This window comes from Gamsiella multidivaricata, assembly GCF_025024155.1.
Source record: "Gamsiella multidivaricata strain RSA 2152 chromosome Unknown BC939scaffold_35, whole genome shotgun sequence".
In the NCBI taxonomy this organism is placed as follows: domain Eukaryota; kingdom Fungi; phylum Mortierellomycota; class Mortierellomycetes; order Mortierellales; family Mortierellaceae; genus Gamsiella; species Gamsiella multidivaricata.
The window spans coordinates 135,985-161,409 of NW_026251743.1; the positions used below are offsets into that span (position 1 = coordinate 135,985).

The 25,425-nt window shown below is 50.1% G+C and overlaps 7 protein-coding genes across 7 annotated transcripts; 3 read left to right on the forward strand and 4 right to left on the reverse strand.

The window, feature by feature from the left end:
• Positions 1-389: 389 nt before the first annotated feature.
• On the reverse strand, positions 390-1,882 carry BC939DRAFT_380043 (eukaryotic porin/Tom40; the record flags this gene model as incomplete). The annotated part of the gene is made up of 5 exons (XM_051551735.1): positions 390-419; positions 525-1,040; positions 1,171-1,266; positions 1,380-1,531; positions 1,831-1,882. Coding segments are annotated over 5 exons (846 nt in total), but the record flags the coding sequence as incomplete, so codon positions are not given.
• A 2,158-nt stretch (positions 1,883-4,040) lies between these two features.
• BC939DRAFT_452484 (uncharacterized protein) lies at positions 4,041-6,626 on the reverse strand. Its single transcript, XM_051555812.1, has 6 exons — positions 6,368-6,626; positions 5,760-6,281; positions 5,280-5,654; positions 5,066-5,176; positions 4,710-4,963; positions 4,041-4,608 (listed from the first exon to the last, which is right to left on the reverse strand). Exons 1-6 carry the CDS (start codon positions 6,548-6,550, stop codon positions 4,074-4,076), a joined length of 1,980 nt encoding a protein of 659 aa, XP_051411880.1. The 5' UTR covers positions 6,551-6,626; the 3' UTR covers positions 4,041-4,073.
• A 1,317-nt stretch (positions 6,627-7,943) lies between these two features.
• BC939DRAFT_477429 (uncharacterized protein) lies at positions 7,944-11,812 on the forward strand (the record flags this gene model as incomplete). The annotated part of the gene is made up of 2 exons (XM_051558673.1): positions 7,944-8,859; positions 8,964-11,812. The coding sequence occupies 2 exons, from the start codon at positions 7,944-7,946 to the stop codon at positions 11,810-11,812; spliced, it is 3,765 nt and encodes a 1,254-aa protein (XP_051411881.1).
• A 392-nt stretch (positions 11,813-12,204) lies between these two features.
• On the reverse strand, positions 12,205-12,660 carry BC939DRAFT_375766 (SCP2 sterol-binding domain-containing protein; the record flags this gene model as incomplete). Its single annotated transcript, XM_051551687.1, has 2 exons — positions 12,205-12,395; positions 12,507-12,660. Coding segments are annotated over 2 exons (345 nt in total), but the record flags the coding sequence as incomplete, so codon positions are not given.
• Positions 12,661-14,229: 1,569 nt separating this feature from the next.
• On the forward strand, positions 14,230-18,167 carry BC939DRAFT_529193 (uncharacterized protein). The gene is made up of 10 exons (XM_051561498.1): positions 14,230-14,454; positions 14,577-15,156; positions 15,256-15,381; positions 15,483-16,167; positions 16,263-16,410; positions 16,502-16,884; positions 17,002-17,235; positions 17,330-17,404; positions 17,495-17,710; positions 17,791-18,167. The coding sequence occupies exons 1-10, from the start codon at positions 14,339-14,341 to the stop codon at positions 18,111-18,113; spliced, it is 2,886 nt and encodes a 961-aa protein (XP_051411883.1). The 5' UTR covers positions 14,230-14,338; the 3' UTR covers positions 18,114-18,167.
• Positions 18,168-19,093: 926 nt separating this feature from the next.
• Positions 19,094-21,518, forward strand: BC939DRAFT_397524 (uncharacterized protein; the record flags this gene model as incomplete). Its single annotated transcript, XM_051552359.1, has 4 exons — positions 19,094-19,367; positions 19,489-19,555; positions 19,876-21,332; positions 21,430-21,518. 4 exons carry the CDS (start codon positions 19,094-19,096, stop codon positions 21,516-21,518), a joined length of 1,887 nt encoding a protein of 628 aa, XP_051411884.1.
• A 98-nt stretch (positions 21,519-21,616) lies between these two features.
• On the reverse strand, positions 21,617-22,358 carry BC939DRAFT_452493 (uncharacterized protein). Its single transcript, XM_051555813.1, has one exon. The coding sequence runs from the start codon at positions 22,274-22,276 to the stop codon at positions 21,812-21,814; it is 465 nt and encodes a 154-aa protein (XP_051411885.1). The 5' UTR covers positions 22,277-22,358; the 3' UTR covers positions 21,617-21,811.
• Positions 22,359-25,425: the final 3,067 nt, after the last annotated feature.

Genomic DNA, 25,425 nt, shown 5'->3' on the forward strand with positions numbered 1-25,425 from the left:
TTTCAAAATAATGCTTTCCACAGTCTGGTCGATAGTACTTAGGCGGGAAGGTTGTAAAATACAATTTCTTTGTTCATATCCCTCAACATCTGCAGGTTGTTACCCAAAGTCCCCTGTCGCTTGTGTTGGTGCACATGCCTATCATCATCCTTGAGCCAGGTCATCACAAATGAGCTGGATGGTGTTTTACAATGAAGTAAATATACATGTTTATATCTCAAAAGGGACAGGAAACAAAAGATAAAGATGAAAAAAAGAAATGGTGCTCGTAAAACTCCCTCCTGTTCTCCATCCTGCGTCCGGGCGAGTTGTAATATCTAGAGGAAAGAAAAAAAAAGAAAATATGACGGGGCACACCAGACAACATTGCTGTCCGTTTAGACCTCCCACATCATACCAACACCGAATCGGCTCTGGCCCTAGTATCCGTGAGGCAAAATGGAAGCAAAGATTAGACATTTGAACAGCTTTTCTGGACTGGATTAGAAAAAAAGAGAGAGAAAGCAAAGGAGCGATGCGTTTACCTTGCCATGATCCATCTCTCCACTGACAAGGAATGAGAATCCGGGTACGATCTTTTCCTCCAAGACCGCAGACACCTTTCCTGTGGTATCGACCTGTCCTCTGAAGGTCGATCTTCTGAACTCAAATTTACCACCGACGGTCGCGATCGCATCACGGCGACCGCCCGCAGTGACCAACTGGATCTCCGTGCCGAAATCGACCTTCTCCGAGTAGCGCAAATAATAGGCCGCCTGGAGTGCTCCAAAGCCCTGGTATTGTGCTGTCGCAATATAGTCCTTTCCGGTATACTTGGCAACATAGGACCAGATGGTCTCCTCCTGGCCGGGAGTAGGGCGCTGATAGACAGCCTCAGCACCGAGAGCGAAGTTTTGTGTGACGGACTGCAAGTACGAGCCGATGAAGATACCGGTGCCCTCAACAGGGGAGGGGTTGACGCCCTTGAGGTTAAGGTTAAAGTCCTGACCATTGTAATCCTGCTCAACCTGCAACATTGAGTGTCCTGGGGTCGTTGACAGCTATCCAAACCCGGCGGTGTTCATTGGAATGGAAAATAAAAGAAAAAAAGGATGGTGGCGAAGGGTCAGATTCATCCTTGCTGACAGTATGACCTCATCCGTCCATCACACCAACAGAAGGTGTCATTACCTGCGCCTGGACCTTGGAGACGTTGGTGGTGCTCCATGCGTAGTTGGCTCTGGCCTGGACATTGCCATCTGTGTCCAAGTTGCCCGACAAGAACGACTAGTCAATTCAAATTCATAAAGCAAAATGATCAGTAACTCTACGGCCAAGCACCATATAGCAAAATACAGATCAATTGGCGATTGCGTAGATCGTGCCCGGTAGGACTGTACCTGTTGGCCGATGAAGGCGGTGCCAAAGTTGTAGCTCGAGGGCGCACCAGCAGCACCCATGGCGAACGAGTGCGTGACCTGGAAGTTAGGGGTCAGGACCTTAGTGATATCGCAGCGAGCTCCGTCAAAGACATGGTTTGTCAAGAAGGTGTCTGTGTTGCGACAATAATGAAACGCAGATGGGTCAGTTGTCAATGGCAGTATAATCAAGGGACCCTGTCTACTTCGACGCTGTATTGTTGGGTTCGTCAACTGTCTACTGTCGTCAAAGTGGGTTCTGTAGGGCACGCCATCCAACAGTCATCCTGATCGCCTCTTGAACTCTGATCCGGAATCGACAAAATAGATCCTGCATAAAGCGTTTTGCTGTTTTTGACTGATCAGTACTTGATCCCCGGCGGTGTTGTCGAGATCCTAGTCAAAAAGAGCATTGTCGACGCTAAGTGCTTACGCTTGACTTCGCGGTTGACACCCTCGTAGGTGCCGGGATTGGGCAGGTTGAGGTCGTTGCGGAACTTGTTGACCTTTGCGAAAGCTCCCTTGACCTGGTCCAGTAAACCCGATGGCGCGGGCTCGACGGGGGCGGCGACCGGTGCTGGGGCAATGGGGTTGAAGCCGAGAGGCGTCTTCAAGGGAGAGGGGGCAGCCATGTCGGGATAAAAAAAAAACAGAGAGAAAAAGAGATTGAAGGTGAGGGGTGAGGAAGGAAAAAAAGGAAGGAAGAGTTTATGAGGCAATTCCCATTCCGGCAGCAGGTTCCCTCGCTGATCTCTTTTCGCTATTTCGTTTTTGCGCTGTTTCGGAGCCAAGGTACAATTCAGGCTCAAATACGTCACAGAACGTATCCAAACAAGAGTACTGCATGTGGTAGAGTTTGCTTGCTGACCCACAAATTTCTACATCGTCTATAGTCGCTTGGCGCCAGTGGTTTCCATCCCTTCCATGGGTCAGGCTGCTCGCCTGCGTCCTCCAGCTCGTCCTTGCCCTTGTCCCACCGCGCTAATGCTGCTGCTGCTACTGGCCCCGGCCTCTGTGTGCGGCCTTGCATCTTACATCAGGGTAATGCCCGTCCTTATCTACTGGCTGAAGATAGAGTGGTCGCTGTTGACGGAGTAAATGGCCGCAAACGACGTTGCAGATATCACAGTGCGCTGAAAAACTGTACCAGCGCTCGCTGATTTTTTTCTTTCTGTTGTTTCTCTGTCAACACTCGCCAACCCGGCATGAAACTTGGTGGAGCTGTAGCCATTGATCTGGAACTACAGGACGATGAACTCTAAGAGTGAGGGCTATCGCTGCTAGGCATGTATCGGAATCTCTAGTGCGAAATATCACATCAACTTTCCATTCTTCGACTATGAATCATGTTCTCCCCTCCTTAATCAACATCTTTTCCCGCCACAAAGCCGATTTCTCCACCCAAAGTTAAGGAAGTCACGATGCTAGTGACTGAAGGCGTTTCTACGCGATACCTCTTGCTTCAGCTGGGAGGATCCGCCCAGAATACAAGGAGAACATGACAGTAAACAAAGGAGTACGGCCCAGGAAGGCCCCAGCGGAAACAGTCGAATACCTCAAAGTCAGCTTGAAACGCGGAAATCTCAGGACGGCTGATGATGCCCAAGGGTATGCTAATCGACTACTCTCACAGCCTGCTTCTGCTTCTACAGCTCGGCGGCGGCTGAAAAAAGTAAGATTGATTGCAAAAAGGATCGTCAAAAGGCTAGCGCTCGAAAGAAAACGTATTAAAGGCTGTCTTTAATTCATCAAAAAACACAAGGGGTGGACTGAGGAAGATTGGGCAATGGTGGTGTGGTTAGATGAGTGCAAGAGCAACAGAATCTGTTCTGACGGTCTTCGTTGGGTCTGCGACGACGCATCAGGGAAGATAATCGCTCGCCCAGTCTAAAGAACAATCAGGTTTGGAGGTGGCGATGTTATGGACGTTATGGATGTTGTGGATGTTATGGTATAGTCCTGTTTGTCATGGCAGAGCCTGGTATATCGCCATGATTGATGAGACTATGGACTCCCAACTACACATCAAAGTACTTCAAGAGGACTTACTGATGTTCGTCGAAGAGTGGAGCCTAGCGAAGGAAGGATTTAGCTTTCAGCATGACAATGATCCTAAGCATACGGTCAAGGTTACAAGAGCATATCTGGAGTCGATTGAAGTGATGGAGACCGAAGGAAGGCTTCCCCAGGGGGGAACGTACAAAGTGGAGGACAGGGGATTTTAACACTACGCTCCAAAACTGTTCCAATAACGATTCGTTCTCTTATTAACTGCATCATATATGTTTGATGTCGATGACTACAAATGCACTAAGTTTCATGCCGACCTGGCGAGTATTGACAGACACAGTGTAGATTTGCATCGCATTGTATGTACTTGGTTTATTGATGAAGCAAGTATGGAGCGGAGGATCGATCAGAGTCAGGGGGAATAGGCGAATATCCTGATCACTGAGCTGAGCGCACCAAACTATGCAGAAAATTCGGGTTCCTAAATTAATTTTGCGCGTAGATGCAACTTTACTATGACAAGTGGTAATATATCCTGCGCACACTCATAGGCCACTTTTCTGAAGCCGGCTCGATCAAAAATGACCCTAACAATCGACTCGGAAGGGTCGACTTGGATAGAACACTTTGTTGTCGCATGAAAGAATCGCTTTATTATGGATCCTACTAGATAGGAGGATAAACTACCCGGAGAACATCCCGCACAACGTCTGCAGCGGTCTTTTCGTCCGCAAACTCGTCCACTATGTCTGGATCCCCATGGTTCAACTCAAAGTCCTCATCTACATCGTTGACGACAAAACTGCCTGCACTGGAAGAATTATCCTCCGAATCCGAGAGTTCGACAAAAGAGGCACCACCTTCGCTGCTTTGATCTGAATTGGTGCTGTCCCTCCTGCCCTGCGCATGTCCCTGCGTTCCCTGAGAACACAGCTCTACTTTAATTTGGCCCTGCTGCTGTTGTCGCTGAAATCCCTGATAACCTCTCATGGGTGTCTTGCCATTGCTTTGGGTGCGCGCGGGAGGCAGCGGAGACGAGGACGTTGAGGACACTGTTAACGAGGAAGCACAGGTAGTGGCTGCGAGTATCTTGCGCCGCCTTGTTGACTTGAGTTCCAGGCGATGGGCAAAGACCTTTTCTGCAGCAATCGTCACCAGATCCGGGGTCACGAAGGTCACTTGAAAGATCGCAGCCAGTGATCTATCAATGTCAAGTCAACAAATTTTGTTAGCCACAGCATTATTCATTACAAAAAGAGATCATTCAAGCAAATATCATTAGCATAACCAGCAAGTGCTTACCTTATAATGGCTTCCAAATCCAGTGCTGCCCGTGCTGTCAAGCCTCCCTGGACAGCTTCGTGTGTTCTGACGCCAACGATCACATCCCGGATATACCGCATCATGTCATTCGATATCGTCACCGCCTTCATTCTCTTGGAGAGTTCGTCCCACTCTGTCCTTCGAAAGAGCGCATGTTTCCTTGCAGGGGTAGGCTGTATTCGTTGCTGGGGTATCGAGGGTTGATAGGTCCCGTTGATTGCAAAGTAATCCAACTGAATGCGTGAATAAAATTTAAGGAATGTTGGTAAGCACAGGCTACATAAATATGGCTCCTGTTAAAGTTGCCTCCAGAAAACAAATATAGGACACAATACCAGTTGCTTGGGCACATTGTCAGGCACGGTAGGTGACCTGAAAATTGCAGTGATGATAAGATCAGGAAGCACATATCGATTTTTGTCGTTGATCTCCTTGTTGATAATCATCTATAAGCCCGTGGAAGAACCGATGCTGCAATCAGCGCCCGTTGTCGCCATGAGGACTGTGCCTTTGACCATCTATTCCTTCATGAGTAACAGAAAAATGTACCTCCAATAGGACAGCGTAAACTTCCTGGCTGGCGTTCTCGAGTCCATCCAGAATAATCGCCTGAGCAATCCTCCGCCCACTAAATGTGATTCCCGATATCTCGCCGCCAGTGCCGCCATATCCCCCCGTGTTTGATGTACTCTCATGTCTCCGCCGCGGGAACGTAAAGTCGACGGGCGTTACAGGAGCAGGTCCAGAGGTGGCCGAGGGAGTCGTTCCTCCAAGATGGGATAGTGCTTGCGCATATTGCGAGTGCGTCCTTCTGTTGCTGAGATTGTCGATCGAGGTTGGATCTGTCGCCATGGCTTTGCGTGAACGGCCTTGAAGAATGTGGTCGGTCATCGAATCGCCCGTGCTCTTTGGCCTAGATTCTGACTACAAGGATATCGTATGAGAGGAAGGGCTGTTAGATTGCCGCACCATGTCTTCGGGAGCGAGTTGTTGAACACAAGAAAATCGATCTGCATAAAAAACCCGTACCCTTCGCAGATTGATGCTAGAGTCATCGCCTCCACGCGAGTATTCACTCGGTTCCAGTGGCAGGTGCCCTCTCCGGATTGACCCTCCATCAAGATCTCTTTCGCTTGCAGTCCTAAACGATGCAATTGATGGTGCCGCATTGTGCTCTGAAGGCCGAAAACTGTAGTCCGATGCCTCTGAATGGTTCGTTGCAGTTGATCGACGCGATTTCTCAAGCCGTATTTTTGCGCTCCGCTGAGTGTAGTCGTCTGCAGGGTTAGAGTACTGGTAGAAGTGCGAGGGTATTTGTTGATGATTATGATGACTACTGTGGTGAGGATGATGATAATGGTGGTGGTTGTTGTGGACGCCACTGGTATAATTGTTAGCTGGGAGCTGGTATTGACCGGATAGTGTAGACGGCCCGGCATGTGTAGTCGTGTCCGCGTGTCTTCCTGTGATGGCAGCAATAATATCTGCTCTGGTTTGATGTCCATGGCAAACAATGGTCGCCGTGGTAAGTCCGAATACGATAGCAGAATGCTAAGTGCACGAAAAGGCCAAATGAGTGGGCAGCAATCCCTATTTATACCACATGGTAATCGAAGACAATTGAGCAAAGTGCTTACCTGCTCGACAATGCTTTTGAGCTCAGGAACAGCCTCCGGGACGGTATGGAGAACGAGGTGCTTGTTCTTAGCGATGAGACAGATGAGGATGGAGAGGAAGATCTCTTCTGAAAAGGCGACACCAGACGTCTTTTTGATGGCGGCCATCTTGCTCCTGATCCATGCCCTGTTCGCGGGTGCCATCCTGCATTTGTTGTTTTCGTTAAGTGAGAGATTGAATCCAGAGATGGGTAACCATTGAACATATCCTCCCTGGGTTCTTGAGACTGTCTACTGAGACAAATAAGGTTTAGAAGGGGTTGGAATTGGGCGAGTGCGGGGTAACTGAAATGTAGTATCCCCGAGCAGCCGGGCGGAAGGGGTTGAGTGTATGCAGTGGACTGCGACATAACGTAACAACGTACGCGGCCCAATTGTTCCCAGGACTACCTGAAGCACCGTCTGCGGTCTGCAGCGATATGGGGGTCAGTCAGTCCACATGGCCTGCTGAGTGAAAAACGGGTTCCTCTTTATTTCCTTGCTTCCTTTCTTCCTCTCGTTATTTCCCTCCCTCCCATACTCTGTTCCCATTTCCTGCAAGCCGAAACGTGAAGGTGTTCTTCCCACTGCAGCTGGCGCTTATTACACATGCACCCCGTGCCGTTTTTATTTCTTCTGACACTCGCACCTCGCACTCCCTCCAATCGTCTCTTCTTCACTTTCCCTTTACTTCCCCTCTGCTTCCCCATTACTCCCTTTCCTCTGCCTCTACTTCCTTCCCCTCCCTTCCCTTCCCTTCCCCTCCCTTTTCATTTTCATTTTCTGCAATCGCTAATTGCAAAATCGTAATACTTATCGACATCGAATCGGCTATCGTTCCGTTGTCTTTTCATTTCTTCTCACTTCTTCGCGCCTCTTCTGCACCTTCGCCTTCTTCGTCTTCTTTGCCTTCGCAGTTTGCTGCTCTCTATCCTATCCAATACCCTCCATCACTGGCACTCCCTTTCCTTTGCGCCCCTCTTCCATCCTCTCCTTCATTTCACACCTCCAATCAGTGGATCGCCGTGGTGTCCTCGTCTTTCCCCTCACATTTGCAGCAGCAAGCAAGCAAGCAAGGCAGCTGGCAGCAGGACGGCAATCCATCTCTAATCTCCCTTAACACCGTAGTATGATCCATTCCGCATCCCTATCCTTCCGAACATCGTCTGCTTCCTCCTCCGCTTCATCGTCTTCCGCATCATCCTCGACATTTTCAGCCCGTCACTCAGTCCCTATCTCCACTGCTGTCGCCTTGCTTCGCTCTCACACGCCCACCCAGCCATCTCCTTCTAGACGGCAAGACATTCCTTTTTCAAAATCAGCCCACTGTCTTATTAATAGGCTTGCCAATTCCAGTAGTGCCAACAGGACACTCCAGCTCTCCTCTAGTTCCAAAAGATCCTCACTTATTTCCTCATCCTCAACCTCCTTCTTCACTACCTCGTTACTCGTTCGCACACACCAAGGATTGAATAAGGAACGCAGCCTTATCAGATCTCTTCCAGATCAAATACGACCCTATGTTACAGGGACTCTAGGAGAGCACACATCTGAGCCCATGTTCCTGGATGAGCTGGGGCGAGTCCCTTTGCTGAAGCTGTCTTCAATTTCTGTGACATCTTCTCCCTCTTCCCCTCTACATACACTATCTCCAGAAAACCCAAACACACTTTACATTCCCCACAACAATCCTCGCACTCATCAATGCGACTCTGGTAAACATTCTATCAAGACGGACAGCGGTCAGCATGCCAAACCGGGAACCACGAGCGATATCGCCGGTGTGAGTGCGAGTATCCAAGTCAAAGACGGAAACTTACCCAGAATTAACGAACTGGGCCAAGCATGGGACTGGAAGGATAAGGACGAGATGGCAAACCCCAGCATTATACCGTATCCCGGCAACCCCCATAACCCTTCATCACCCTTGACGCCCATCCCAATAGCCTCGGGCTTTGATACCGACGTCGCACCACTACGCATGACTCTGTCTCCATACTCACTCCTAACAACCGACAGCCACCAGCTTCCAGCTTCATCGACTCCATCCTCAGCGATAAAATCAACAGCAGTACATACAAACCAAAGCAATGTACAGAATGATCGTACATCTTCGCCTACTCCACGCTCACGGCCAAAGCCTACGCCAATCGCTACAGGGTTGCATCTCCAGGGATCAAATCCTGCTCTGACCAGCGTTACTGTTGACTATAAAAGAGAGGGTGTTTATCATTCGGAAACGGGGCCTTGTATACACCCTCAAGTATCGTGGGAAAGTGGTTGCCCTACGAGTGAGGAAAGAGGTGCAAAGGCTGGAGGCCGGGACAGCGGCATTGCTCTCGAGACTTGGGATGCTCCCTGTTCTCGTTTGGATCCCACAAAGAGCGAGTTGCAAACAAACGAGGCACGTGTAAAAGCGAAGGAGCGCTTCCCTACCTTCGACCAACTTTTACAGCCAGACTTGGCCCTGCAAGGTAACGCGACGACGTGCATCCACATCCACATATCCTCATCAAAGTCATCATCAGTAATTCTTGTCGCTGACTATTGCCGGCTGCAAAATGCGCACGAACTCTAGATCCGTTCCGTATGGCGTCAAATGAGCCAGGACAATCAGCACAGAGACTAGAGCGTAGACAGCGCTGTCGCTCCATGGTCCACCCACACAGCGCACCCGCCACTGAGACAGAAAGTTCTTTCATTGATCCCTCAGATGCTCGCCCAGCTGCAACAGTACCTTTAGGAACAGGGTCCAAGCCACGTGCGAAACGCATCGCATCCATGTCTTTTGGAAGCAGTGCTCACATCGATGCCAATAATTCAGCCATGTTCTCTCACGAACTCCCTCCGCTCCCTCCAATGGCAAATTCAATGACTACGACTGCGCCCAAAACCTCGTTCTTTGTTTCGCCCTTGCTCCAAGATGGCGCTACCAGCTCCCATCAGACCTATCCTCAACGTCGTGAATTGGGAAGCTCCAATTCCTCACAATCATCATTGTCTTCTTCATACTCCTCATCATCGTCTTCTGCTTCTGCGACGATATCGCTCTCGAGGGCACCATCGCCAACACCGAATTCAATATCCGCATTTTCTCATGGAATCTCGTTTTCGAACATGTTGGACTTGGCCACCGCAAAGGCTGAAAACATCACTGGACTCTACTTTGCGAAGCAGATGAATCGAAGGTCGGTTCCTCTAGACTTTTCCAGCTCCCCCCTGGGCACATTCTCGTCACCGCATTCATCCATTCCCAATTCCTCTGAGACCGGCACCGAGCATGGTATGAATCAAAAGACAACAGGTATCAGGATTGACATCGACACGCCATCTCCTGTTTCTGGCATAGCGCACGGCTTGCGAGCGGGTGACTCGACTGGGGTTGAAGGCAATTCTAGAAAGCAGGATACCTTTCCACCAAAGTCGAGACGAGTACGAACTTTCACAGCGGAGCCTCTACAGAACAATACTCACCTGGACACCAGCATCAGTCCATCCGCAGACACACAAGCGTCCGTGTCTTCCGATCGTCCATCGTGTACACCGATAAGAGGTCAACACCGGCGATCGCATTCTGCATCGCATTTTTTCCACTTGTCATCGCTCAAGCGTCACTCGCCAGCCCAGTTCAACCTTGCACTGTGCTATGAGCACGGACAGGGAGGGGTCGGAAAGGACTTGGAAAAGGCGCTCAATTTCTATCAGCAGGCGGCAGATCAGGGCCACACCAAAGCCAGCTATAATATTGGGTGCATCTGCTACAATCACGGTGAAGTGTCCAAGGCTATGACTTGGTTTGAACGTGCAGGGAAATGCAGTGTCCGAGGACTTGTGGCAGAGGCCACCTATCCGTCTCTTTCGGAGCACAGCAAACCGCAGTCATCACTCGACTACCCTCTGCCGAAGCAAACAACGCTCCCTCACGAACTGGAGGACATGCTCCTTGGAGATATGTCTGGTGCTTCTGGGCCGTTTGTTGCATATCTCCCTGCGATCCTTTGTCTAGCCCTTTTGTGTCGACAGGGTGTCCAACTCAAGGATGGCGCAGTGATTCTTAAACAGGATTATGATCAATCGGTAGAGCTGCTACAGAGCATCCTTCAAAAGGCCTCGTCTCAGTCTCATCCAGGCAATGAGAGGGATGTTCTGGAGACTACATATCCATGCAGGGAGCCTTCTAGCAATCGAGCGACGGATACAGAGGCAGAGAGTGCCAGCGCATCGTTCGCGGCTCGAAAACGCGGCTCCCAAGGTGGTCTGAATCCCAGCGGTCATACCCTCTCATCGACCCTTCTCTCAACTTCATGTCCTTCTCTCCCGTTGCGAAACCAGTCCACAAGCGACTCGTTCGTTACATCCTCAGACTCTACACATTCTTTGTCCTCGCAAACGGTGTCCGACAAGACCAAAAGGCCCTCAACCGTTCAGGACGAAGCAGACGACGAGGTGCTTCAGGACCAAGTGCCTGCTCGTACTCGCGTCCAAGGATCGGAGGGTTTCGAAGCATGCAACGAGTCGTTGGAGCTACATGGATATGATGACCACGAAAGCTGCTCCGTCACTCTGGCCCATCAGTTGCTCAAGGTGTGGAAACCTGTGAAGGCAGCTAAAGGGGAGGCCACGCCTGAACTTGCAGCGGAAATGGAAAAGAGGAGCAAGAGAATCCTTCGTCACCACCTGCTATACATCACTAATCCGATCTTGGGCAGGAACCTCTACAATCTCGGAGTATTGTACGATCTGCACCTGGGAGACGCAGCTATCGCGATCAAGTGCTACCGATCCGCGTATCACAACAGCCATGGTATGATCGTTCCTCCAGCATCAAAAGACTTGTCAGCTCAACCGGGCGACTCACATCAACAGCAAGAGCGACAGCACTCCAATTTGGTGACAAGGATCAACAGTGCTTGGAACCTAGGGGTTCTTCATGTCAGATGCAAGGAATGGAAACCAGCGCAGGAATGGTTCCTGCGTGCTCAACAGGACGTCCATATGCTCGAACGTCAGCAGCATCTCAGTAAGGAATACAGCTCTGCTCAAGCATCAGAAGCCCAAGACAAGAATAGTGTTCATGGCCAAAAGATACTCGGCAACGACAACGACGACAACTATCAGGCACCCAGGACGATGAGAAGGTCGCTCGTAAATGTTGTTCCCCATACAGTGACAGCTCTTCCATCGGACAGTCCTGGAAAGAGGCATGCTAGAGAGCACGGCCTTTTGATGCACCTGGGGTCTATCCCCAATGGTTCCACTGCCGCTGAATGTGGCTCTGATGGCACTCACAAGCAAGACTCTGCTTATAGGAGGAAAAAGAAGCGAGGAACAAAAGGAAGCGAGGCCATTTTAGAGGAGACAATCAGGACGGATGCCGGCAAAGTTGCCTGGGTGCTGCGCTGGGTTGAGTCCCACATAGAACCGTGATAATACGGTGTGAGGTGATCCCCCCCTTTATCAGGGATTATTCGTGAACATATTCTTCTTTCTTCCGTCGATATAACATACCCATTTCACGAACTAGACAGCTGCTTTTTTTTTCATTCTATACCCATTCGTGCTTTTTTTTCTTGCTCTTTCGATAGCTCTTTGTTAGTACAATAATTCTTTGCGGATTGTTGTGTTGTAGAAACGCAGGAGATGAATTTTAGCTTGATATATTACAGGTTGATTTATTGTTCATCGTCAACAACCCCCGCACAGGGGGGTTTTTGTCTATTCATCGGTGTGTACAAACAAAGAGAGAAAGATATCCCTGTTTACAACTTGGCCTGGAAGCCGGTCTTCTCCTTGGCGGCGTTGAGGACGGAGTCGAGCTTGGTGGCCATCATGATGGCACCCTTGACCTTGATCTTTCCAGACATGAAGAGCTTCTGGCCGTTGGCCTTGCCCTCGGCAAGGGCAACAAAGTCGTCATCCTTGACATCGATGGTGATATCGGGCTTGAGGCCGGCGACGGTTCCCTTGTGCATGGAGCCGTTGCCGTTCTTCAAGTCGAAGGTCCAGGTGGCTATATGTCGAGAGGAATACAATGCAAAGAATGAGATGAGTGATGAGTACAAGGTACGGTACAGCATTTTGCTGGTGGTGAAATGCAGAGGGGAGACGCAGGTGAACATACCGACTTGACCAGCGTTGTTCTTGACGTTGAACTGGAAGACACCCTTGACCTTCTTGACCTGGTCCTGGCGCTCGGCCTCGGTGAGGGTCTTGAGGTGCTCATCAATCTGGGTGAGGAGAGCAGAGGACTTGAAGCCGTCAACAGCGAGAGCTATAGGAGACCGGAAAAGAAGCAATTGTGAGCCAAGAGTGATTACAACATAGCCGAGTCGGAAAAGGAAGAGTAGAGAGTCCGTTGCTCGGTAAAGAGAGATCCTGAATGTTTCTGCATCAAAATATTGCTCCTAAAATGTCCCAGTTGCTGTTTTGCTTCAGGAGTATCCATTTGACCCATATTTAGATGTGCGCTGGTGTGGAGTGCTACATGATCCAGTTCATTGTTTTCCCAAAAGGCGTTGCTGAATAATATGGATGCGAAAGCGAATGCGGACGCGGACGCGGATCGAGTCGATAGCAGTGCCGGTGAAGGTGTACTGTTGCTGCTCCTGAAGACTCGGCGGATGGAATGAAGACACAATTGGTGTCAAGACATAAGATAGCACTTACACATGGTTGTAAAGTGTTGGTGGTTGGGGGGTGTGGGGTGAGTGAGGGTGGAGTGGAAAGTGAAGGAAGACTGATGGAAAGAAGGGAATAAGAAGGGGGACGGGAGAGAGTGAAGTATTTATACGGCCTTCAGACAACAAAGTGTCTCTTCGCTCTAAAGCGAATGCGTTTCCTTTGAGTAGGTCTCTTTCCTATGCCATGACAAAAGATTTTCTTGACATGCGGACGGATGGGCATTGGGAGTGAAGTGAACCCCAATAAGGTTGCAGTGTGCCCCGCAATTTTTGTTATTTTCATGTGCATCCATTTCGATCGTCGCTGCTATCCACAGGGACCAGTAACCCTTTCCCTCGAAGGCAAACTGCTGTCCATGGTCAATGTCATTACCGCCGCCGGCCATCGTTCTTCAATCTCCTCTTTTACCACGGTTATTTCGTCCTGCCGCGTGGACTAGAATGCGTATTGGTCGTGTTACCATCGCGAAAAAAACCGGACCCCTCCACCATAAAGTGTCATGATCATAGACCAGCTCTTCTCCTTTGCCCTTTTCTCGGTGCAAACCCGTGCAGTGCCCTTATCCGCAGGTCATCATTTCCATATAGAACCGAGATCACGACCCAGTCTTTGTTCGAGGGGGAACATGTCTATCGATATGTCCGACTTGATGTCTTGCTGGGAATGGGGGAGCCGATCTGTGGAGAAGCACTCCTTATTTTGGGTTGGGACACAGGCATGGCATGGGCTTATTCTGTAGATGCACAACTAGGTTCCTTACTATTGCACGTGCCGGTGCACCCGAGCCGAGCAAAAAAAAAAGTAGACGACGACCTTCACTCATCGAAAGCCCCTGTCCCACCGATTCGTCTTCCCCACGCACGCAGGAGCGGAGCATTCGACCGACGAGCGGGGAAGCCGCTTTCTTGGCTACCGCGATGGAGTTGCTCAGTTTCCTGCACCCTGTTGATCTCGCGTACATGGAGCGGACCATACGTACACCCTTGAACCTGTAGTAGACATCGCGTCCATGTCCCTTTTGTCTGCCCCCTTCTGTCTGCGCTTCTACGTGCGACGTGTTTCATCGTGTTGGGATGTACGTACGTGACCTCGCGGTAGTACGTGTCGTGCGGTTCACCCCTTCATGTTGCCACCATTTTGGAGCACATACTCCTTGGGCAAGTACATGCAACAATCGACCTCGCCATTGCCACCACGCTCCTGTCCCCTGCATCAACTATTCATCAGCGCTGCATCGCCATCTTTGCTGCTCGCTCAGACACAGAAACAAGTATGGACACCACCACCAGTGACTTGCGCGCTCGCCTTCTCGACCTCGGCTTCAACCTACATCAAGCCAGAGCCGCAGTAGACGCAGGAAACACTACGGTTGAGTCAGCAACGGAATGGTAAAGCATGCACATCCGGAAACAAGCTTCTACAAAGCTAACTTCCGTTGCAAAAAAGGAGTAGAGGCAGCCTTATCAACTAACACTGGAACACGCGTTTTTCTTTGGATTCTTAACGATAGGATCTTTGACAACAGCGCCACGCCTGCGCCATCAACCAGCAGCGCCGGCAATAACGCCACACTACGTCTTCGCGATGAACAAGATGAGGCCTTTGATACGGACCTTCAGCAGGCACTTTCAGAATCCTCCAGAGTAACATATACTCTTCCAACCCACACCTCCAAACCATCGCCCGCTGCAGTCAGCCTGTCACCAGAACCCCCTAGCGCCTCGGCCACGAAAAAGATTAAGATCAATATCATTCGAAACGAACCATCAGCCAAAACTACACCACTATTGCCACTGGCATCGCGGCACAAAGACGGAGAATTGGAGGCTCAAAACGCTGCACGACTCGCAGAGGCTAACAGGAGAGCCGAGCAGACCAAACGGGAAAAAATGGAGGCTCGCCTGGCCCGCCAGAGAGCATTGAACGATCTTAAGGAAGATAGAGAGAATAGAAAACTTCGCACCCATCACGCGACAGGATCGTCTGCAACTGCTGTACCTGGAGGCGCAAATGTATCCAACATTCAAGCACAAATTAGTACACCGACTGCTCCTTCGGAAACCTCGAGTAGATCTCTCACGATGGTTCAGGTAAGGAGCCTTTCATTGTGCGGCCATTTTGGTGCCGCCTTTCAAACGGTGCCTTCACGTACTGATTCTCTGTGTTGTTTCCGATCTTCTGATGAATAGCTACGACTGAAGAACGGATCAGTCTTGAAACGATCATTTGAGAGCAGCGCAACACTGAAAGATCTTTTTGAGCTTGCGCGTGCAGAGGATGGCAACATTGGATCCGCTGACATCAGCCTGATTCAGGTAAGTTCACACTGTTGTTGGAAACCTTATCATATGCAACACAGCAATGAAGCGTAAAATTCTTAATCCTCATGTGCTTGTATCACCCGTGGTCTACATAGCCGTTTCCTAGGAAAGAGTTCACGATCGCGGACAACAGTCTCACATTGTCCGACGCGGGTCTTTGCCCCAGCTGCTCACTCAATGTCTTGGTTCAAGCACCAATTCCGGCGCCACAGCCCATTATGCCTGGTTCATGGCTTCCACCTGACGTCGAAATGGAGGAACCTTCAGCATCAGGAGCCCAGGATGAACTGATGTTGGCCGACGAGGAATACAACGAGGGTGGGGGTCATGGGGACGAGGAGGACGCCTCAGAACAGGATGAAGTTGAAGACGACCAAGCAGGCGAAATAGATGATAGCGACGGTGATGGCGATGATGACGAGGACGATGGGGATGATATGATGCATGCACTACCTATGCCGCTCCACCCACCACAGCATCCTTTTGCAGGTGGAGGCAGAGGCAGAGGACGAGGACGGGTAGGACAGATACCGTTTTCCGGAGCAGGGCGCGCACTTGGGTCAACAGTATCGGCCTCATCGACCAGTCAATCCGGGACACCTGTGGAATCAAATGTAGAGAACACGGATGTCGCCCGTCGTCAACGTATTTTGGATGCCATGGCCAATAGATCAGCCATTCAGCATGGCGCGGATAACAAGGGCTCGGAAAGCCGGCGGAAAAAAACAAAGGAAAAGTTTATTCCAACACTTCAGTCGCTTTGCAGCTACTCGGTCGCAGGTGGGTCTTTGTGTTGTGGGTGTCAAGTTGCTCATTAGTCTCATACGATATTTTTGCTAGCAGCAGTCGTTAACCTATTCTACATATAACTGTAGTCATGTTGGCGGCCAAGGACTCGAAATCGAGTAAGAATCTAAAGCTATTTGGAGAAAATGTTGGATCGCAGATCGCAGAAGGCATCATTCAGGAACTCATCAAAATGAAGCAGCTCGACCAGCTGACTTTCAAGCGGCTCTATAGCTGGTATGCACCAGCTCCATGTCTTTTTGCTTTTGAACTGTCGGATATGGTTTGTCCACTTTATCATCTTGTTGACGCGCGCTTCTATTTACAGTTCCATCGTGAATATAGTGCTCGATGCATACTCGCGTGCCACGGACTCGTTGATGGACGCCATTGGGACCTCTCAGTCTCGATCACTGACGTATCTCAGCCTGAAGGAATGTATATTCTTGACAGACAAAGGATTTTCGAATATCCGCCGCTTTGGGGAGTTGGAGTACCTGGATCTGTCACACTGTCGCATCACGGACAAAACTCTCGAGTTCACGCTAGACCTTCCATATTTGAGCACGCTTCATTTATCGGCAACAAAAATCACAACAGGAGGCCTGGCGAGAATCATTTCGAAAGCTGCATGGAGCTCGACGCTGCAGACGCTTGATTTGTCGTACTGCGAAGAGATCAAGGGACCCGCTGTTCTCGTCAATCTGCAAGGTGAGCGATTAATTATGATGCCAAGTATTAGTTCATGTAAATGTGCAGCCGAGCATGATACCAACCGAACGCTTGTGTTCACTACATCCCTCTTGTGTTGGTTTTGATGCACTTTAGAACTTACGGGCCTCAGGACACTTAAGCTGAACAACACCCGTGCATTTGATCATTCTCCAGTCCAGGTTCCCGACCAGCGGGCGTTCATCTACTTGCTGCATCTGGATATCGCAAGGACCCCGATAACCAACGATGACCTTGTTAAGTTGATCCCTTGTTTCAAGTCGCTGGAGGTCCTCAATCTGAGCTCATGTGCGAGTGTGACCGCTGCGTCTTTGGAAAGCTGTGTACAAGGTACTGCTGCCTTATAGTCGATGCCCAGCTCCATGTCTATAGCACTTCTCCCGACCGTACGTGCGCATTCTCTAATTTCTCTCTATGGCTGTAGAACTTCGCGAGCTGCACAATATCAGCTTTCCGAATCGGGAACACGATCTCGTCAGTGTGCTGCCCACAGCAGCAGGTAACAAACTATGGGTACTATAGTTTTGGTTATTGGCGACTCCAATAGCTGCATTGTCTAACAGTCTTTTGATCTACTTTCTCCAAATAGCGCTACCATTGACACATCTGGATCTGACGGGCTTTTTGTTCGTGACAGACGACGCTATCCTTTCGCTGTCAGCGGCTACAAATCTGCAAATGCTTTCGTTAGCAGGAACAAAACTCACGGACGTTGGATCAGCGGCGTTTGTCCATATGTCGTCGCTGAAAGAACTTTTGCTTGACCGGACCATCATTGGCGACAAGACCATGGAATACTTGCGAGGTAATCAGCAGGCACGATATTGAGGTCGGCGTCTATTCAGTATTCTTATTAGTATGTGTTCTAACTCGCGCATATCTCAGATTTGGGTAGGATCGAGGTTCTTTCCTTGCATCGATGCGAACGACTGACTACCGCAGGAATGATGCTCCTTGGAAAATGCGCGTTCTTTTCGATCAAGCTGAAGAGACTGAATCTTGGATATAACAAATACATCCATGACGAAGCACTGACGGTGTTTATACGATGTAACGAGCTGAACACGCTGAATCTGGAGTACACGGATGTGTCTGAAGAACGGGCGTTGAGACTACAGGAATCGTTGCCGAATCTGAAGCAGCTTCGGATCCAAGGAATCACGCAAGGAGCAGTGTATGAAGAGACCCCCCGACCTACTTTTACGTGATCGGGACGCGTTAGATCTGTTCTTGCGAATATAAAACAAACGGCGATGTTTTACAAAAACGACTAGACCATCGATGATCGATACGTTTGTCAATGTTGCTTTTAGCGCCTACATGTCACTACGGCCTCTGTGGAAATGGACCATGACATCTACTCTGAACTGGCATTGTGGAAACCTTATTGGTTTCAGAAAAATATATCGCTTTTGCGCTTCTGAGGTAGCCGATGTACGTTCTACTAGCATAGAGACCAGTTGGTAACCTGTAAGGAGTCTGTATGTGATGGATAATTTAGCCATGGTGGATCGAGCCCGCCCTTGGTCTCCCTCCGCTGCCGTTCCAAGAGTCCATCGTAGCTCTAGTGAGGTTGGAATATGACGACCAACGACATGATGTTTCAGATAGCCCCTCTCTGACAACCTCCATTGGCACCACCACTACCTGGGCTGGTGTCGGGAGCACAAAAGACGTGTGAGGTCAGCTTCTGACAGCGGAGCGATTATTCTGGAGAATCTCGACACTTCGATACACAAAATAGACGCTTTACATCACATCTTAAAACTGCCCTTTTTTCATTGCCCCCCACTCCTCTTTTCCTTTTTTACCGCCCGCCTTCTTTCGGCTTCTTCTCTTCTTCCCTTCTTCCCTTCTTCCCTCTTCCCTTCTTCCCTTCTTCTTCCTCAGCATCCCAGTCGAAACCACACACACAGCCCAGACAAAGACAGACAGCTGCAGGATGAGTCACTACGGGTATCCCGGCCAGAACAACAACGGCTACGGGTACGATCCATCCGGGGGTGCATACACAGGCGCCCAGCACGACCCCAACGTCCCACCATACACACCTTACTCGGGCAACGCAGGTGGACCAGGACCAGGGGGCTATGTCCCCAGTCCTGCATTCAACCCTATGCAGGCCAACAGCACGCCGAATCTCAATGGAGGAGGGTACCCGAACAATAGCAACAACAGCAGCAACATGATGGGCTATGACAATGCTCATCTGAATGCCAACAACAGCAATAACAACAATCTTAATTACGCCCCCTCGACAGCCTCGGGTTACGGGGCTCCTCCTCTTGGACAGCAATACCAGGCTGGAGGGTTGACCTATCAACAGACCATCCACAACCCGCCCCCCAAACCATATGCGTCTGGGCAGAGTCCTATCCCGAATGCTGCCACGCCAAGCCAGCCTCGCGCTGAGCAGCCAAAGCCTGAGGGCGACTATCCTGTTGTCATGGCAATTGATTTCGGTAAGGACACCCCCCTGAACTGCTTGTCTGAGGATGAGAATATAGGCCTATTGAGGAGAACTCTTGGCTGACCAGCTTACATCATGTTCGTTCTTCCCTTTGTAAAAAAAAAAAAAAAAAGGAACAACGTACTCTGGAGTGGCCTATGCCCTCAAGGCCGACGGAGAAGTACACGACATCACGAAATGGTATGACAGCACATTGTCAATCAATTGCACCCTGGATACGAAGCGACGTAGGAAAGCGCCATCATCAACAGCGGCAACAACACTTGGCAGCAGCAGGAGTAGTAGCAGCAGGAACAATAGCGAGAGTGAACCCTGCCCCCTTTTTTTCCTCTCTTTTCTCTTTCTCCCGGTCAATTGTTTGGCGCATGATTACGCACAGGAATGTCAACAGCAGCAAGCACCAAGGACACCTTTCAATTCGACCACAGAAAAAAAAAAGAAAAAGATAAAGAAAAACGACACTGACTTTAGTAATACCCTTCCACAACTGTTACGATTAGGCCTCGACATCTGGCGCAGTACCCAAAGACACCGACCCTGAGCTTGTACAAAAAGGATTCACAAAAGATTCTGGATTGGGGTCACGCCGCTCGCCTGGCGATGCTGAAGCCTTCGGCCAAGGACTTTGTCCTCCTCCGCAAATTCAAGCTCCAGCTCGACGAGTCCCTGCAGAATGCCCCGCTCGAGAATGGGATCTCTGCACTCGAGGCTGTGACGCACTACCTCAAAAAGCTTCATGGCCATGTCATGTCCGAGTTGATGAGGGGCTTCATCAAGAATTATGAACCGACCCAGTTCCAGTACTGTCTGACGGTGCCCGCCATGTGGTCCGACGCGGCCAAGAACACGATGCGACGGGCGGCCATTGGTGCGGGATTGATCCAGGAGGGTGACCCACCAAACCGACTGATCCTGATCTCGGAGCCCGAGGCTGCGGCGATGTACTGTGAGAGGATGGTGGAACGCTTCTCGTTGAAGCATGGGGATCGGTTCATGATCTGCGATGCTGGTGGTGGAACGGTTGATCTGATTGTGTTTGAGGTGAGCGAGCCGCCAGGTCAGGCTCGTCATCTGAAGGAGGTTACGCGTGGGCATGGTGCATCCTGTGGATCTGTGTTCTTGGATGCCAACATGGAGAAGTTGCTGGATCGAAAGTTCAGGAGGTACCGCAAGGGTATCAAGGCGTGCGGATGGGCGTCGCTCATGGATACGTTCGTCGATATGGTCAAGCCGATGTTCAACGGACAGGAGGATGTGTTGATGCAGATCCCGCAGGCCACCGGTCTCGAGGACTTGAATGACCCAGATATTGGGTTGGAAGACGGTGTGCTATGTGTGCCTGTGGAGGAGATGAAGTCTGAGGTTTTTGAGCCGGTTATTTCGGATGTGCTGGATCTGATCCAGAAACAGCTGCACCAGAGTCAGGTATGCAATGCGATCTTCATGGTTGGAGGATTCGGATCTTCGCGGTATCTGGAGGAGCGTGTGCGGCAGGAGTTCTCGCATCTGGTCGGGCTGATTGCGGTGCCTCAGCGTCCAGAGTTGGCAGTGGTCCGAGGAGCGGTGTATGCGGGCTTGAACACGAAGACGATCAACATGCGTGTGGCCCGTCGCTGGTATGGTGTGGATGCGAACATGCCGTTCGAGGAAGGTGTTGATCCGGAATCAAAGAAGATTATCTCGCATGATGGACATGTGCGCTGCAAGGAGCGGTTCTCTGTTTATGTGCGTCCAGGACAACAGATCGGTGTGGACGAATGTGTGTCGAAGGAGTACGTGACCTGGTCGTATCCCAAGGGTCTGGATTCGCCCCTGTACGTGTGCAACTCACCCAATCAGCCCAAGTATATCACGGACCCGGGAGTGCAGAAGATTGCAGACTTTCATATTCCGATGCCGGAGATCCCAGGCGCGCAGCCCCGTACGCGTGTCGTCTTTAGGCTGAACATGTATTTCGGTAAGGCAGCGCAGTCCCTATTCACTTGTTTATGGAGCGATGTGCTGGATCATGAATACTAATGCAATCTGATTTATTTATTTATTTTTCATTCTAGGGTTGACCGAGGTGCGTGCGGAGGCTGTGATCAACGGAAACACATATACGACGATCTGTTCATTCGGCGGCGGTAACCGGTCTAACTAAACCATCATGGTACCATACTTTTTTTTTCTACTTTTTCTTTTTTTTTTTTTTTTGTCCCTCATAATAAAATATTTACTCTCAATCGCAAATGACAGATGTTTTCTTTTGTTCATGAATTATAGGATCTTTTTTATTGCTGCAAGGGTTGGCTATTGTACAAGTGAAATAAAAGAGATGAAATGAGAGAGACTAGATGTACACGATGTGAATGGAAAAATTATGATGGTGTGCCGCGATGTGCTGTGGTGTGTTTTTTGCATTGATGTGCTTTGCTGGGCTTTGCTCTGCTTTTCTTAGTATCGATAATGGCGGTCAGCACGACGACGGTGCGCATCGTGTCCATGCTTCTTCTTGAGGGACACTATAGCCAGAAGCGCCGCGACCTTTGATGCCTTGTGTCCTCCTTGACGATAGTTCCCTGTGCGGTGAGTGGTACGATGGTGATGGTGATGGCGAGGTCTGAGTGAGGCCAAAAAACCGGGTCGACGTTGGGAGGCGATGACGGTGCGATGGGGAGAGGAGCGGTGGAAGAAGCCGAAACCGGTCTTGCGGACGGGTTGACGGATGGGTTGACGGACGCGTCGTCCGTGTCCTAGGCGGCGGGGTGCTGCTGCAACGGGGACGGGGGCTGCGGCGCGGGGGAGGGGACGGGCGTGAGTATATCGGCGGGAGCGGAACATGGCTTTGAGGCGGGCCATGGTTGAGGGTTTGTAGTAGACCTGTTGGGCAGGGACGGGGCGACTGTGGAGCAGAGACATGTTGAAGTGCTTATGGTTGAAGTTGCAGTAATTGCAGTTGTAGTTGTAGTTGTAGTTGTAGTTGTAGTTGTAGTTGTAGTTGCTGTAGTGTGAAGTAGTAAGTTGTAATAGTTGCTGCCGAGGGTCCAGGGCACGTCTTTTTATACGTTCCTGTTTCTTTGGAAGTGTCGCCAGGGACGGGGATAAAGAGCGATATGTGGAGCAGAGGGGCGACAATGACGGTGATGATGTCGAGGCATTGAAAGCAAAGGCTCCCCTTTCCTAAGAGAACACAACCCATACAAGGAAACGCTCCATGGGGCACAGACGGCTAGCTTATTTTAAATTTTTTAAAGGACAAGTGACATCATCCGCGCATCACCGTGCTTCGCCCCATGCCGACTACATGTCCCTCTTTGCTCTAAACGCGCTCAAGGGTGTGGAGACAGAGCCATGATGACAATGATATCCTGCTACGCCAAATGATGCGCTTTGCTGTCATCCCGCCCGCACCCTCTTCGCACTCTTGCTCTGCAGACCCCCAGCGTCTCCTTCACCTCGGGGGGAGGAGGGAGAGTGAAAGGATCATCATTATTCGGACATGAGCGGGTGGATGACCTCCCCTTCAAAAGCACACGTGATGGGATCCACCCTGGATGCCAAGGGATGACAGCTGCGAAACAGACTGAACACTAAGTCATAATTGTCTTGGCACTGTGCATATATCCCAGTTCTCGCTCTTTCCTGCTTCTTTTCATCTTTCTTCTCTCACTCACAACAACATAACAACACAATATGTCGTCCAACAATCACCCCAAGTCCGCTGCTGCTGCCGCAGGAAACCCTACGCCCCAGTCCACACCATCTTCTGGTCCTGGCCAGCACGAGAAGGGCGAGTTCCATATCCTGCCCGTTGACGAGGATAAGAAGCATCCACCCCCACCCAAGGGTCGCCACAGCGAGGCAAACTCTGGTGGGCCGGATCTGAGAAGCGAGTTCCATGTCGGCCCCGCAATGATGCCCGGCCCCTTTGTGAGCTCCATGGGCGCCAACGCTACAGCCTTCGAACGGGAGAATGCACAAAAGGCCAAGAAGGAGTAGACGGACCCACGGACCACTGGACACCTTTGCACTTCGTTCAGACCAATGCTGTAAATAAAACACGAGAGCCAACTATGCAATGCTCATTTTTTGCTTCCCACAGATGTCCAGAGTAGCACCCAATAGACACAAGGTCGAAAATGAAAGGCGGAAACCCTCTCCTCGTCTCTTTTCCTTGTATAGTCTACATGGCAAAACTGCTTCGCCCACTCTTCTATTCATCCCTGCACACTGCAGATCTAAAGTCCTTTGTTCACAGTCCACTTTGTGCGCCTTGCTGAACCTGCATTTACATCTCCTATGTGCTCTAATGCAGAAACCACGAACCTTCAATGTGAATGAATTATGAAGCAGGGCTGGTGGCGATCAGCTATATCGTCTCACGGTAATGTGCAGACAACAGTAGTACAGATAACGGTATAACAGAGCACATTTCCCCTGACTTTCCATACACACTCCCGGGGCTTCTTCTCTGGTGGTGCAACAAAAAAAAGTAGCGTAGCATGGAGCTAAGAGACGCCGCCCAAATTGCTATAAAGACGCGCTCACTTCCTCCCTATATTCTTCAGTCAACTCCACCCACCAATAGCGAACACGCCCTTCTACTATGCGCAAGTCGTTCTTCTCGATTTCTTCGTCACAGCCACCTATACCGCTGGCATTCATCCCGAGCAAACATCCTCTGTCCATACCGCGGGAACTAAACTATGTGCCCCCTCCTGCAACAAGTGCCTCCCGACACCACGTGCAGCAACGGGCTTCCGGCTTGCAGGCATAAGAGTTGTCCATACGACTACACGTTCTGCGGTCCTTCCAAGAAGGCTGCCACTGCCCCTCCTGTTCGTCATCCCGGGGCCAAGCTTGACATTGTTGCAGGTGACAGGAGTTGAAGGGAGCCACGCATCCAAATGAACCTTCATCGTGAGGAATTCAGAAACACAGAGTAACGAGATAGAGGGAATCGATAATAGAAACTTCAAAAACAATCCAGAGGTAAATAAAGGCCCAACGGAGGCCAAGTGAAACCATGGAAAGTGTAGGACGAAATGAGTTGTGAAGTGCTTCCTATAAGAAGAAGGCAAGCACTAGAAAATCTAGAAAGTAAAGCTCAGGTACGGCCTTCTATTGATCTACGCAGAATAGGTCCTCGTTCGAAGTGGCCTAAAGGGTTCGACAAGGAGCATAAGTAACAAAGAAAAAAAAAAAAAAGCATTGTCCATAAAGAGGACACAGGAATCGTTGCCGGTCGGTGGTTCATCGTCGCCACTATTCCTCCAAATAGGCACGCCCTGAGTGTGTTGCTCAATCTCGCTGGCACCCGGTGTAAAAATATGCCTCTAATTCACGAGGAAATGGACTATCCATTGCCTTACACGAGCTTGTGCGATTAAGATGCTAGAGATGGTCTTGAGCCTGCATAGAGTGCTTTCCTGCCCACCCACGCTGATGGCTCGACCTGCCGTCTCTTCTGCATCTTTGCCAAACCTATACTACCAGCAAGTGCCTACTTATGATAGATGTTTATTTCTGGGATAAATGTGAAGCATGCGTATTTGTCTTATGCATTGTAACTTGTCGGCGAAACACCACATAAAGAGCTGCAGGTTCCTCTCTATGTCTTTCGGTCTTCATAATAAAGATCTGCATGCGTACTCAATCCCGTTTAGTCCCTCACCTTCGGCTTGTTCTATAGAAGCACTTAAGAAACCCTTTCGCCAATCGCCTGCGAGTTTTCGTATATCTCTCTAATTATGGAGCGACAATAATAAGCGTCATGACCCGGGCTTTACTTCAGCGACCTCAATGGCGGGACAACATTTCGTTAGAAAAGCTTCAGCCCAAGAACCGGCATATTATGCATGCTCATCCTCGTGTATAGACGGGACTTGGCCCAGCAATTAGGACGACCCATCCAACCAGAAAAACGCCGCATGCTGATCTGTCCTCGTCGTGCACGGACAGTAATTGGCTCCACGCGCACACACCAGAAATCTTAATCAAGCGAGCAGCCTTCTCAGGCTCCTCGAAGAATCCCTCGTTGCAAAATGACGAATGTCCGAGGGTGACAG

Excerpts from the sequence above, each read along its gene's own strand:
- BC939DRAFT_452493 (XM_051555813.1), bottom strand. The coding sequence starts at position 22,276 with ATGTCTCTGCTCCACAGTCGCCCCGTCCCTGCCCAACAGGTCTACTAC.
- BC939DRAFT_529193 (XM_051561498.1), top strand. The coding sequence starts at position 14,339 with ATGGACACCACCACCAGTGACTTGCGCGCTCGCCTTCTCGACCTCGGC. Across the intron at positions 14,455-14,576 it reads GTTGAGTCAGCAACGGAATG|GATCTTTGACAACAGCGCCA; the intron begins GTAAAGCATGCA and ends TCTTAACGATAG. Across the intron at positions 17,405-17,494 it reads TGTGCTGCCCACAGCAGCAG|CGCTACCATTGACACATCTG; the intron begins GTAACAAACTAT and ends TTCTCCAAATAG.
- BC939DRAFT_452484 (XM_051555812.1), bottom strand. The coding sequence starts at position 6,550 with ATGGCACCCGCGAACAGGGCATGGATCAGGAGCAAGATGGCCGCCATC. Across the intron at positions 6,282-6,367 it reads TCAAAAGCATTGTCGAGCAG|CATTCTGCTATCGTATTCGG; the intron begins GTAAGCACTTTG and ends TCGTGCACTTAG. Across the intron at positions 4,964-5,065 it reads ACAATGTGCCCAAGCAACTG|TTGGATTACTTTGCAATCAA; the intron begins GTATTGTGTCCT and ends TCACGCATTCAG.